At 45.0% G+C, this 12,963-nt stretch overlaps 1 protein-coding gene across 4 annotated transcripts in view; it reads left to right on the top strand.

The window, feature by feature from the left end:
- Nucleotides 1–12,963, top strand: part of MAPKAP1 (MAPK associated protein 1) — a 106,479-nt gene that overhangs the window by 80,605 nt on the left and 12,911 nt on the right. For all 4 annotated transcript variants that reach the window (XM_075112674.1, XM_075112673.1, XM_075112675.1 and 1 more), the window contains 2 exons: nt 6,663–6,803; nt 11,881–12,018. In XM_075112674.1, the coding sequence (XP_074968775.1) occupies nt 6,663–6,803; nt 11,881–12,018 (279 nt within the window). The remainder of the gene's footprint in view (nt 1–6,662; nt 6,804–11,880; nt 12,019–12,963) is intronic.

Below are 12,963 nucleotides of genomic sequence, written 5' to 3'. Positions count from 1 at the left end.
GCCCATCTGAGAGCGTGAGCTGGAGCCCCCCGCTAGGACCGTGATTTGCCCATGATGGGGAACTCGCAGGGCTGGAACCCAGAGCCCCCCCCCAAGCTCCCCCCGAGCTCCCCGTGCTCCCGCTGCTGCTGAGCTGCCACCCTCCCCTGCGGCAGTAGCATCACGTTGGTAGGTGGTGGCTTTTTACCCCATTCGTGGGCTGGTTTAGTTTGTTCAAGGCTGACAGTAATCTAGGCAAAATAATACGTGCTTATGTGCATTCTGTCTCTTTTCTGCTGTGCCATTACTGACCGTTTTCTGAATGGTACCTAACTCAAATAAGGAACATGGAAGAAATCTTCTGCTTATAGTGCCTCCCCCAAAATGTGGGTGAATTTAAAGTGATCTTCCGTTGTCCCTGCTTGGGGATATATGTGAAACACCCATGCAGTTAACTCCCTACATGCAGAGGTGTTCAAGGACAACACAGTATATAAGCTCAGTCATAATTCACGCGTTGTACATAGCCTGGTTCCCCCAGTCCACAACAAGAAATTGGATTCTGTAGTGCTTAAGGAGCTATCTTTTGGCGTGGCATTAGAATAGAAATAGTGACGGGTTTGCACTGCTAATAAAATAATAGCTTGAAAATCCTAACATCAAAATGAAATACTCATTTTGTGCATTTTGGTTTTATTTAAAATATTTTTAGCTTAGATATGCCAGTCAGGCAGGAAAAACTCCATTATAACAGCTATTATTTTTAAATGTGCTCTTCATAGTCTCATATTCATTTATAAATATATAGATGTATGATGCCAAACATCTGCTAGTTAAAATAGCTGCCATTTTCCTTTGGGCAAATAGAAAGACTATATTTCAGAGTATTAAATGAAACAGAAAACTTTCCATTATTAAGAAATAAGCATGGAGAAAACCCCTATCTGCCCAACATTTACTAATTGCGTTCAAACTAATAAACTGTTTCCAGTATGCAGAACTTTTTAACTCACCCTAAGATTTATCTTTAAACTAAAAGCCTGCACTTTGTAATGTGAAATGCTTTTATGTATAGTAGCAAACTATTCATGGCTAATTTAGTTTTATTCTTAGCATCTTACTTCTGGAAAGTTCGTCTTTCTCATTTTATCATTAGATAGTAATTAGTATTCAGGGGAAATTGGTCTTAATATATTAAAATTGGTTTAGTGCCTTTAGACCTGTACCAAAGCCAATGTCTTATTGGAAAATGTAATTGGGGACTCTGTGTATGTAATTAATTGTATTACAATTAAGAACTTTCATTAAGCAATATACTAGTACATTAAAGTAATAAGAGACATTTTTGCAATGCAGTTAACTTTATATTTCGCTGTTTTATCGAGGAAATACAGGTTCAGTTGCTCTTGAATAGGCTACATATGGCATTGCAATATTCAGGTATTACTAATGTGTCATTTTTATATGTCCTCCAATGCTTGCAGGAGTCCCTTATCCCTAAACCAAGGATAAGGCTCCTTGGTTTAGCTTCTGACTTATTTTCGGACTCGTGCTTCTGGTGCCTGTTGTTTCACTACTGTTTGTCTCATCTGAAAATCAGCATTTTCTGTGAGGAGGTTGGACTGAGTTACAAATATAACTGAGTTACAAATGTAATTTCACAGTAGTTCAAGTACTTGTACAAAAATACTACCTCTATACTGAGCCTGGTTTAAAAAAAAAGGCAAAAAACCCCAACAACAGAGTAGAGATCTTCAACTGTTGTTTCCAAAATGGAAAATAGGTCAATTTTCTGGATAACCATGAAATGTAGAGGCTGCAAACTAGTGCCATGACTGTGACTTCCAAACCACCATAGTGCTTCACCACACTGGCCCTCTTAAAGTATAGAAGTCTGTAGCCCTTGATACCATTTTTGCTTTTTATCCAGCTTCTGTGGGCAGTAAACACTGCTCTGGTTTTTTGGTCTGGTTTTGGATATTTTTTTTTTGGTCTTTTTTGAAAGTAGGAGGCTGCGGTTTAATGGTCTGTATGGTTTTGCTGCACAAGCAATCTGAGCAGAGACGGAGAGCAGTCCGACTGGCTGTCGGAGTAGGAGTCCCTCCTCTGATGAGGACCGGAGACAGGAGAGTTGATAAGAATCAGATGGATAAAGGAAAAAGCCACGTTGCTGCCTGGAATGCCTGCGCTTCTGTATGGGACCCCCCTCCGTCCAGCACCGTGCGTTCCCACAGGATGACTTTGGGTTTTGGGATTTAAAAACATCATTTCTCTGAGAACATTGTCAGCCTCGCAGCATCTGCGGTTCTGTCCCGGAGATGGAGTCTGCAAACGCAGACCGCCCGTGCTCTGCACTGAACCCGACCTAGCTTAATTGTAACCGCCAGTGCACCGCAGGTCCCGCAGCGTGGGGCAACCCGTGCGGCACAGCCCGAGCAGGCAGGGTGCTGCTCTGCCAGGGTGCTGAGTACAAACAGTTGTAGGGAGTAGAGCTTGTAAAAGGTGGTGGGAGGTTGGTGTCAAGCTTTCCCGGTGGTGCCAGAGCCAGGGGTGCCGGGGCAGGCCGGCCGGCTGTGCGGGCAGCAGGCACCAGCCTGAGCCCTGTGCCGAGCACCAGCCGCGCTCTGCCCCCGCACACGTGCCGCGAAGGTGGCCTGGAAGGATTGGCACCAGGCGAGGCAGTGCTGGAAAAATCAAGTGACTCCCTGTTCAGCTGTGCCACGCGTTGCTCTGTCCCTGGCTTGGGGGTGGTGGGGCAGAAGCACAGGCTTCCTCCCAGCCTTTCTTTTCCTGCTCCGTTCATGGATTTTCCTACCCTTCTCCAATAATTAAACCCCTGTCCTGAGCTAGGGGAAATGCTTCCCTCGTAGCCGTGCTTTTCACTTCACGCAGGCTCTTGTCTTGTGCCTTGTTTATCCCACACCTGACTTCAGCTCTTTTCACTTCTTCTTTCTCAAAGTAAATCTTATTTAAGTAGACTATAAGGAAAAAAATAGAGGTCATTGCAAACCTTGTCATTATGTGAAGGAGTTTGTTTCTGGAACAGGGGACTCTTCCTCCCAGGACGAGCAGTCTCTCTGCCAGCAGAGCAGTATTGCTGGGTCGGCTCTTGGGCTAAATAATAGACCTGGAGCATCCACTTTACTTGATTGTCTTCCCAAGCAGAAGCTTTTACATTCAAAAGCCACACTGTGATCTCCATTACAAATAACCTGACAGGCCTGTAAATATTTGACAGGTTTATTCACAGCTGCTTGCATGTGGAAAATATTTTTATGATTTTTTCCCCCAATCAGCTGGTGGAGACGGCTCTTCCCTCCACCGCTGAACACCGGCAGCCTCGCAGACATCCTCGCAGAGCTGCGGGGTAAGAGCAATATGCCAAGTTCTGCAGTCAGGTTTTTCTCTGCAGGGCATTTCTCTCTGTTGTTACTGATATTACTGCTATTATCCAATGCACCCTCAGGGGTCCACGTGTCTTGCCATCTTTAGACAGATGATCTGTTTTGATGGTGGAGTTCCTGGCTGCTCTCCCAAGAGCAACAACTGTAGAAATTCTGTAAACCTGAATCCATTCACAAAGCTTCATAAAACAAAGTCGGCAGAGGTTACCAATACGCAGAGGATCCAAAAGGCTTCCAGAGCAAAATCCCACTGTTCGGCTGCCCTGGCTGTGGCAGTTAATGCTCCTGCAGTTTAGACACTGACAAGGTACTCACGTTTTTAGTTACAGAGACAATTTTTTCCCTTGGATATGATCTGGCAAGCTGCTAATTTTCTTTCTAATACTTTTAATTTGGGTGTGCGAAATCTGAGAAGACTCAGTTCATAATAGCCATGTAAAATCACCACGTAGCGTCCCCGGTTTGCCGGTAGTGCAGTGTGGAGGGCGAGGCTGGGGGCTCCGAGGCCAGGCAGGGAGGCTGGGAGCACAACAGCAGCGGCACCCGCAGAGCGTTGTGTGGGTCTCGGTCTGGTGATGTTTCTCAGGCGGTGTGAGGGCGAGGTTAATGTGTCACCATTCTTTGTGTTATTTCTCAATTTTCTTATTGCTACCGACTCAGTCTGTCAGTGCTAACACTTCTTTACGTATAACATTGTACTTAACACCCCGCTGTACCCAGTGCTGCCCGTTGCACGGAGGCGAGGGTCTCGTCACCCGCCGTTACAACGCGGCCCCGCGTTGGGAGGAGGCAGCACCCAGCACCCTGCACACCCCGCCGTCGCACACGGCTCAGGGGAGACGGCTTCGCTTCGAGCCCTAGAGCCTGGCTTCATTAGGGGCAGCACTAATGACCTCGGGGCTCGGGTCCCTGACCCCGCCGCCAGCAGTGACCCCTCTGCGCTGCTTGGGTTCACACCGTGTCGCTGTCGCTGGGGGTCCGTCCCTGCCGTGCCGTGTCCCCGTCTGTCCCCCGCCCCCAGCTCCCCTGTGGGCAGGGGGATACCAGCAGTAACCACAGGGTCCCGCCGTGCCGTGGCTCGTATCCCAGCATGGCGTGCCCTTGTGCCTGCACGCTGCGGGGACGGGGCTGGCTGCATGGCTGGGAGCCGCTGCCGGGGCTGGACGGGCATTTCACTGGTTTCCATCGGTGGAGGATCGCTCGCGGCTGCAGGGCAGCAGCGCCGTTGCCATCCTGCTGCTTTGCTTTCAGGCACCGCCATGCCCCAGTGTTTCAAGATGCTTTTAAGTGCACCAAAAAGTTTGACATATCTCGGTGTATCTTTGAAGTACTGCAGCATGAGAGTTTGACATGATACATTATGATAATCCATAGTATAGAGACATTAACACAGGGGTCTTTGACAAAATACATTGTAATGTCTCTGAAGGAGCCATTACAATTTATCTTGTCATTCTGGAGCATAGAGTGGTTGCAATGTTAAGATGGCTCTGCATAAATTCACATGTAGACTGCTTCATTTGATTTTTTGAATTCTTTCAAGTCAAATGACACGGCCCAGTTTGTAGCTTAACCCTTCACTGTCCCCCAGCCCCAAGGAAGGGTCCTGGCCTCGTGTCAGGAGGCTGTGTTGGTGGCGAGGAGCGGGCATCGCTCGCCCGCTCTCCTTTGCAAAGCTGATGTGACTAATGTCTATGAAATGTGGTTCCCCTCCTTAATCTCGCAACATGTATTTTGACTCATTTAGCAGTAAATGCTAACCTTACTTTGATACAGACATGAGAGATACTTACGAGAAGCAGCGACATTTGTTACTGAATTAGCAGATAGAAAAGAGAATGCTTTCAGCCAGCAGGAAAAGCGCTCCGTGCTCAGGTGGGGTTTTTCTTCCCTCTTCCCCACGTTTGTCCTGCTTACGCCACCGTGCCGACAGCTTCCCTCACTGGAGCAAACGGCGTGTACCCCTGCAACTCTGAGTTACCCTGTTAAGAGGGAGTCTGCTTCTGCATCAACAGTGTGTGTCCGAGACAAGTGCCAGGGTTTGCCTCCCCTGGGAGCTGCGGCCTTTCCTGGCAAGCCATGCCCTTGTTGCCGGGGCCTACGCGTGGCAACGCGCCGGGGCTCCCCGCGAGCTGAGGGCCCCGGACGGGGTGGGAATTTACATCCCCAGAGGGAAAGGTCAGTGCGGGAAGCGTTAGTGTTGGGGCTGCTCCAACCGGGCAAGCCTAGAACGAAATTAATACACAAAAACCTGACAAGTTCTTAGCCTACTTTCCTGGATCTTTAAGACCTGTACTAAAATTCCATCATCTCTTCTTCCCATTATTAAAATTTCAGCAAAATATAAAGTTTTCATTAATCTCCTGCAGCAAATTTAGTACTCCGAACTGGCAGTTGATTCAGCTTTTAGGACTACATTAGCTGGGATATTAAACAAAACGTGTCATTCTTCAATATCTTGTGTAAGAAGCTAAATCAGTTTTCAAACATATTTATACCACTTTATCTAACAGCATCTGAATGATCATTTAGAGCTGAGATGCTTTATTAGCAGCTGGCATAGAAATTACTCTGTGCAAAATTATATATCGCATTATAGTAATGTTTAAATTGGTGTTAATCCAACGTCATAAAATGTAAAAAAATCTTTAAAGTGCGTTATATTTTTTCAGTAATTGGCATTTTGGCTTAATGAGATGTTACCTTTTAGAAAGCCAGTGCCTGCAGTAGTAATGAGAATACTAATCAGTAAATAAAGCACAGCTTCGGTACCATGGGGCTGCGATCAGGGTGCCCACGGTGTTGCCAGTGCTGCAGCAAGATGCCAGCGTCGCATCCCACGTAGGGGAATGCTGAAACGCGGGAGAGCTGTGCCCGTGCGTACGTCGAGGGTGGCACCTGAAACCACTGCCCTGGCTGGGATCAGGCACCCCTTCGCCAGGCTCCTTCCCGGTGGCAGGCTGCCGGTCCTGCCGGGGATCCCACCAGGTCACCCCCGGGGATGTGTCCAGGGGTGTCTCGTGACACGTGAGACTCTGCCGCTGGGGTGTTGCACTGCGCCTCATGCGGGACACAAATGTGTATCCTGATACCCTTAATGAGTCAGTGATTTTGCCTTTGGATGGAGGTGAGAATTTCCGCCTCCCACAGACATGGACTTGAGCGTTTTGCTTTTTCTTAAAAAGCCATCTGCAGCTGTAGATGTCACAGCCGTAGTTACGTGCTAGCTGTATGCACTGTTTTTAACCTCTCGTTCATTATTGTTGGCTTGTTTTGCAGGTTCAAGAGGAGAAGAGGTCTCGGAGGAGGACCCTCAGATCGATATAGCTACAGTTCAGGACATGCTCAGTAGCCACCATTACAAGTCCTTCAAAGTCAGCATGATCCATAGGCTTCGATTCACCACTGATGTTCAGTTAGGTAAATCAATCCGTACTATAACGCTTAGGAAAATGGAACGGTGCAGACCTTGGGCCATCTCTAATAGCTGACTGTCCGTCTCGGGCGTTTGTAAAGCCGTCATTGTCATGTGGGTCTATTTTGTCATGGAGTGCATCACTTGGAAGTGTGGCCAGCATTTTAGCAGTTAAAAAAAATTGCTTTCAGTTGAAAATACTTCGGTATTTTTATTACCCACAATCAGCTAGCACATGCTTCTTCTGAAATAACACCATTATTTAATGACCCCGTCTCTTTTTTTTTAATCTAGGCTTCGTAATGGAAAGCTTCTTGCCAACTGTTTTGTTATTTTTAAATGAGGCTGTGCAAAATTGGGAATGATTAGGTTTTTCCTCTTCTGAGACTGAAAGATTTTAACGACAAAGTAGAAATTTGAGGAGGAACAAAATAAAACTAGCATTCTCTAAAGGTTTTATATTGTCCTTATGAGCTTTCTGAATGCTTTTGAAAACCCGAAGGCCAAGGGATGACAGAATCTTGAATTATAAAAGCCCCATTACTGCTTTAAAATGATTGAATGGCTTTTTATCTTTGTGTTTAAATTGTGAAAATTTGATTAATGATGCGTTGGTAGGTGACCTGTGACATTCCTGCAAATACCTTCCATAAAGAAATGATTCAGCAGTAAAATATTAAGTGCCATAATGTTTACAAAATACATCTATTCTGTAGAATTCAGTAGAATTGTTAAATTTACACTATAGCAGTTTCTGTACTATCGTCACTGCAGTGTCTTCATTCTTCCATCCTTAAGCACATATAAAAGTATATGTCTCTAAAATTTTTACAGAAGAGGCTTTCTGAGTTTATTTTCAAATGTCTTGTTAAGGAAGGATTTATCTGCTGGTGCTGAAGCAGGACAGCGCTGGGCATGTTTTCTGCTTTTGAGCAAACTATCTGGGTGTGATAGTTTGCTTCCAGTGAAGTTTGACTCACTGTATCTGGAAAGTGTCAGAAATGAGAGCTTGAAAAGGTCATGACAGATCACTAAAGATAAATGGTTAAGGGAGAATAGCTGTTAAATGAAACAAATGGCTTAACTTGTGTAGCAGCGAAGGAGCTGACCCTGCCCAGAAGCGTAAGGACCATAAAATTTCCCTTTTATAACAATATGTGAACTTGAGTATTTTTGATGGCAGTACACTGACAATGTGGTTTTTGTAACGTAATTACTTTTTAAAAATCAAAGAAAACCCCAGCGAGATATTCCAAGTTTGGGCAAATGTACAGGATCAAAACCTCTAAATAATTCAAAATAAGTGTATGTTACTGGGTTTTCTCAGGATTTTGTTGAAGATATTAAAAGAGCAATGCTGGTAAAATACACATTGAGGTGCTGTTTGGATCAGGGCTGCTGAGTGTTAACGTGTTCCTCTTGTGCGAGTGACAGGCTGCTCCGTACAATCTGAAATGTAAAACACGATGTCTAATTTTTTTTCATCGCTCCTCAGTAACTGTGGTTCTGTGTCAGTTTAACGATGGCCGGTCGCAAAGACTTTTCTCTGTAGCATTTTTATGTCATCGGTTTTATGGAACAGCCGTAGCAAAGCGACAGTTTTTCTAGCAGATGCCAAGAATCCAGAATAATTCCGTTGCTGCTTATTGACAGTATCGGTGCTGCCGGTGGCTGTGCAGGAGCGTACCGGCCGTCGGGCGAGCTGAAGCACGGTGCAGTGGCTGCACTGAAAATATCTCTGTGGTTTCGGGGGCGAGTCCCAGTTTCCCGGGCTCCACGTGGAAGGGTGTTTACGTGTGACGGAACCCAGAGGCGGTGGAGAAAACACTCCGGGTAGCTCATCTCCGCTCCCGCAGCTTGCTCCGGCTTTGTAAGACGTTCACGTCAAGGAATTTGAGTGGGTTCTACACTGGATGTTATTTCAGTTGCTCAGAACAGGGAGCAGTAGTGTGAGCGATCTTTGTGAAGCACTGTTCCCGTACTGGTACTTTTTGAAACGTTTTAGCTCTCTTGAGGCCTGATCATTGAATTGGAGGCAAGGTTTGCTGAAAATATTGGAGTAAGCCCCATTTTCTGTACATTGTGCATAGTTCTTGATAGTAAAGAGCGATACGTAAATGGCCATGGGAGGAACGACCACCTTTTGGCTGATGGGTTTATTACAGTGGAAGGCTTTAGCCGTGGCAGCTTCAGGTCTGGGGCTGTGTGTTTTAGCTCCTATTACAGGGTAATGCACAGACTGTAGCACTCAACATTTTTACAAGGTTCTATCATGTTGTGAAGGAATAAGACACATTTGCTTGTGTATCACATTAGCAAAACTAAAAGAAGCATATTGTCTTGGAAAATTACTGCTGGCAAGTATTTCAGAAGGGGGGGGGGCAGTTGCAGACCCCAACAAAGGAAGCAAGGACAGAACAGTGGTACTGGACTAATACATTGATGACATTTCTTTTGATAAAATGAATGAATTAAAAAAATAGAAGCAGCAGCATTTTTACTTGATTTTTGAGTATGACTGATTCGTGCTGCGATACAGAGACTGCAGGAGCCACACGCATAATACTGTTTTGATTTTAGGTTTCAACACATACAGATTGTGAGAACAATAACACAAAAAAGACAACATTCTTTGTCAATGTGCTCTTTGGATGTGTGTGAGCTTAAGCCAGTGATGTCGAGATACAGAAATAATGGATGAAGTATACAGCAACAATTTGCAGATAAAAATAATAGAAGTTAAAGTGTATTTTACATGATAAAAAAAAGATGAAAGAGGAGGAAGTCTGTTACATCTGAGATGGTTACAAAATCCATGCTTGGTGAAGTAGCCTCTGCTGAAAAGATTGATGCAATGGGGAGTGACCTTGGCTTGGAGCAGGAGCTGGTGATGTATGTATGAGCATCTCTCTGCTAAATGGACCCAGATTTGTAGCACTAATATACATGGAAGCCCAGAACCAAACTCAGGATGGCAATAAATCAACAGCCACTTTGGGTGTCATTTCTGGTTTATATTCCACTATTGTTCTATCACTTTAATTCATGTCACTATCATCTGTTCATCTGGAACAGTTTTATATAATTTTCCAGTGGAGTTACCTGACAAATCCTATCAAATTAACAAGGTGCATTAACAATATTGACTGACTGTGAATTCTGAAGTTGCAGGACTATACGCTGAAAATATTTTAAGGATATTTTCAGGAGTGACGTTTCTAGAGGAAGGGGTGGGGAACAGCCCTCGCACACAAAGAATTTGCACCTCTATTTTTAGAACTTGCCTTGAATTTTTTCAGAGAGAAAATAAGAACTTGTACCGTCAACTTTGCATATTTTCCTGAAACTACGGAAAATGCCGTTCTGAATAATTAACTGCTACTTATGAAATAACAACGCCGATTTTAAATAATCTGGCCAAAATTAAATTGCAAAACAAAATGGGCTCCAGGTACAGCATCAGCCTGCGCAAATTACCTACTTCTAGCAGTCCTTGTGTTAATTGGACTCTTGATACAATGCTTAATTGAAATGTGATCTCTCTGATGTGACGTATGTTTAATGGCAAAGCGCATTCTTGGATTAATAGAAGGGGAAAGGGGCTGGTGGCATTATTATAACCTACCATAATAGCCAGGGTTAAAATGAAGGTAACCTCGGAGCAGTGGAAGGGATTGCAGCCAGGAGCCCGCTGTCGATGCCCGCTCCTTGCTGGCTGCGTGCTTTGAGTTGAGAGTTGCATAAAATACAAACGAACGTGGTTTGCAAATTCTGCAACTTTGACCAGACTTTTAAGAAAAACCGAGTTAATTTTGGAGGGCTTCGGAGAGTCGTTATGTGCGTGGCATCTTGCTTTTATTTTGTCACATCTCTGGAAAGTTTTGTCATCGGCTTCCTTAGGTTTTCTTGTGCTTCAGACGAGCCAAGTGTAATGTATTTGAAAGCATCATAGCCAAAACCCTCAAGGGGGAAGAGGTTCTCTCTGCCGTGTTTCCAGAGATGCAAGAGTTAAACGGTGTTTAAACACTTTTTTCCGGTATTGCTTCCTTTTGTCGCTTTCTCGTGAGCTTCACCTACAACTCGTGACTGAAGAAATGTAATTATTTTTAAGGCTCCACACATCTTGCTGTAAAAAGCACACTGGGAAGTTTGTTCAGTCGTGTCAACAGCTACCGAACAAGGAGCTTCTGTTCATCAGGGCAGGGCCTTTGCTTCAAAATACCATGATAAAGACCGCTATAAATCACTGCGAGGTTCCCGGGCCGGTTCCAGCCCGGTTAGCCCTCAGCCTGCCGCGGCGGTGTCCTGCTGGGAAGGCTCTTCTTGCACGACGTCGGGAGTAACGTGTGGAGGGATGAGAGAGGAGCGTTCTACTCCTGCTCACGAGAGGTGTGCGCGGGATTCGCGCGTGGCAGCGCGCCGTGTCCCGGCCAGCCTACGCGCAGCGGTAGCGAAGCGCCAGCCATCTGGGGAAGCCCGCGTTGGGAAGCAGCGCCCGGTGCCCGTGCCAGGAGCTACACAAACCCTCAGCTTGCTTTCAAAGCAGCCTAATTAGAGCTGGCTTTAAAATGCCAGCAGTGTAAAAACGCACGGATCTCTGGGACTGGATGTCTTTGTTTATGAGTATCTGGGTAATACAAAGAGCATTTCTGTAGTGCTGCGAATGGGTGTTGTCCTCTCATATAGGGGGTAGTGTATGTGCTGTATAGGGGAGAGAACAGGGGCGGTGTGTGATACTGTCTATGACGTATAATAGCGGTGATTGAAAATCTAGCAGTATCTTCTTATAAATCTTGCAGCTCATGTAGCTACTGCTTCCCGAAGAGCTCTGTATGTGTTGAGAAGAATTTTTTCTGTGATGTTTCTTTCTTGTTGGTATGCTTATGCAGGAGGATAAAATGCAGATTATCAATGCAGTTTGATAACCATTTGCTTTTGGTTTCAAAAGCTCCCGTGCTTTCAAAAAGCCCAAAAGGGCAATATACTTTCATCCCATTCAAGATTTATAAAGTGTGTCAAACGGCTGATACGAAATCACTTAAACAGATCACTGTTGTGGCTCTCTATTCTTTCTCATCTCAGGTATTTCTGGAGACAAGGTAGAGATAGACCCTGTTACTAATCAGAAGGCCAGCACTAAGTTTTGGATTAAGCAGAAACCCATTTCAATCGATTCTGAACTCCTCTGTGCCTGTGACCTTGTGGAAGAAAAAAGCCCAAGTGAGTAGTCCTTTTTATTTATGTTCTCTCTTCTCTCCCTCCCTGTATGTGTTAGATGCCCAAAGAATTATTGCTACCATGTCCTTTTCTTTCTATAGGTGTATTTTATTCATTACAGGATGTTTTTAATCTGACTCAATGCTCTTATAGAGAACACGGCATAAACAGATACCCATTTTATGAGTGTCCTTTTAGTGCAGCTTACAGCTAATGGCATCATTAAGAGTGTTCCTTGCCCACTCTCAGTAGCTGCTAACGCTGTCATGCCAAGGAAACGCTGGCTTTGCCTGGCTGGTCTCTAGCCCCATTGCATGGTAGTCAAATATGTGTTTCAACATACTTGCAATTTTTTTGACCTTCTTAACACCCAGACTGGTTTTAAACAATTTCTTAGGTGCAAATGAGGATCTCGGATATACGGTAAGTATCAGTGTAGTGTAAATTTGCTTCAGCCGGGGCTGCAGGGTCACCGGGATTACAACGTGTTGCTCTGAGAGTTTGGTTTCAGGACAGCAGTGACCGTGCCTGGCCAGCTGTGATAGCTAAGCCAGCCAGAGGACGGGTTGGACGTCCCAGTTCAGCCAGTCATCGGCAAGAGGTCAGAGTTTGCTGCGTTCAGAGTGCGACTTCAAAAGCCAAGTGCTTTTGCTTGTTGTATCAGTGGAGTAATGAGAGTCTGTATCTGTAAAATTTGTTTTAAAAAGCATGAGATAGGCCCTGGGGGAACTGGGCAATGTCTCCCCGTGGTGCCAAAATGTAACTATCTACTATCAAAAAGTAACTGCGATTCAAAAGCTCAGATGGATTTTATTACACTCGTGCTTTTGCAGGGTAGGGATGCTAAGTATTAAGTACTTATCTGCAAGGTGACAGAGAGGGAGAATTATGTGATACATATTTACAGAGGTAATGATCTGTTGAATTCTCTTGGAAGAGTAAATTTAT

This window comes from Phalacrocorax aristotelis, chromosome 17, assembly GCF_949628215.1.
Source record: "Phalacrocorax aristotelis chromosome 17, bGulAri2.1, whole genome shotgun sequence".
NCBI lineage: Eukaryota > Metazoa > Chordata > Aves > Suliformes > Phalacrocoracidae > Phalacrocorax > Phalacrocorax aristotelis.
Note: the sequence above shows the minus strand (reverse complement) of the source record. Positions and strands in the feature narration are given on the sequence as shown.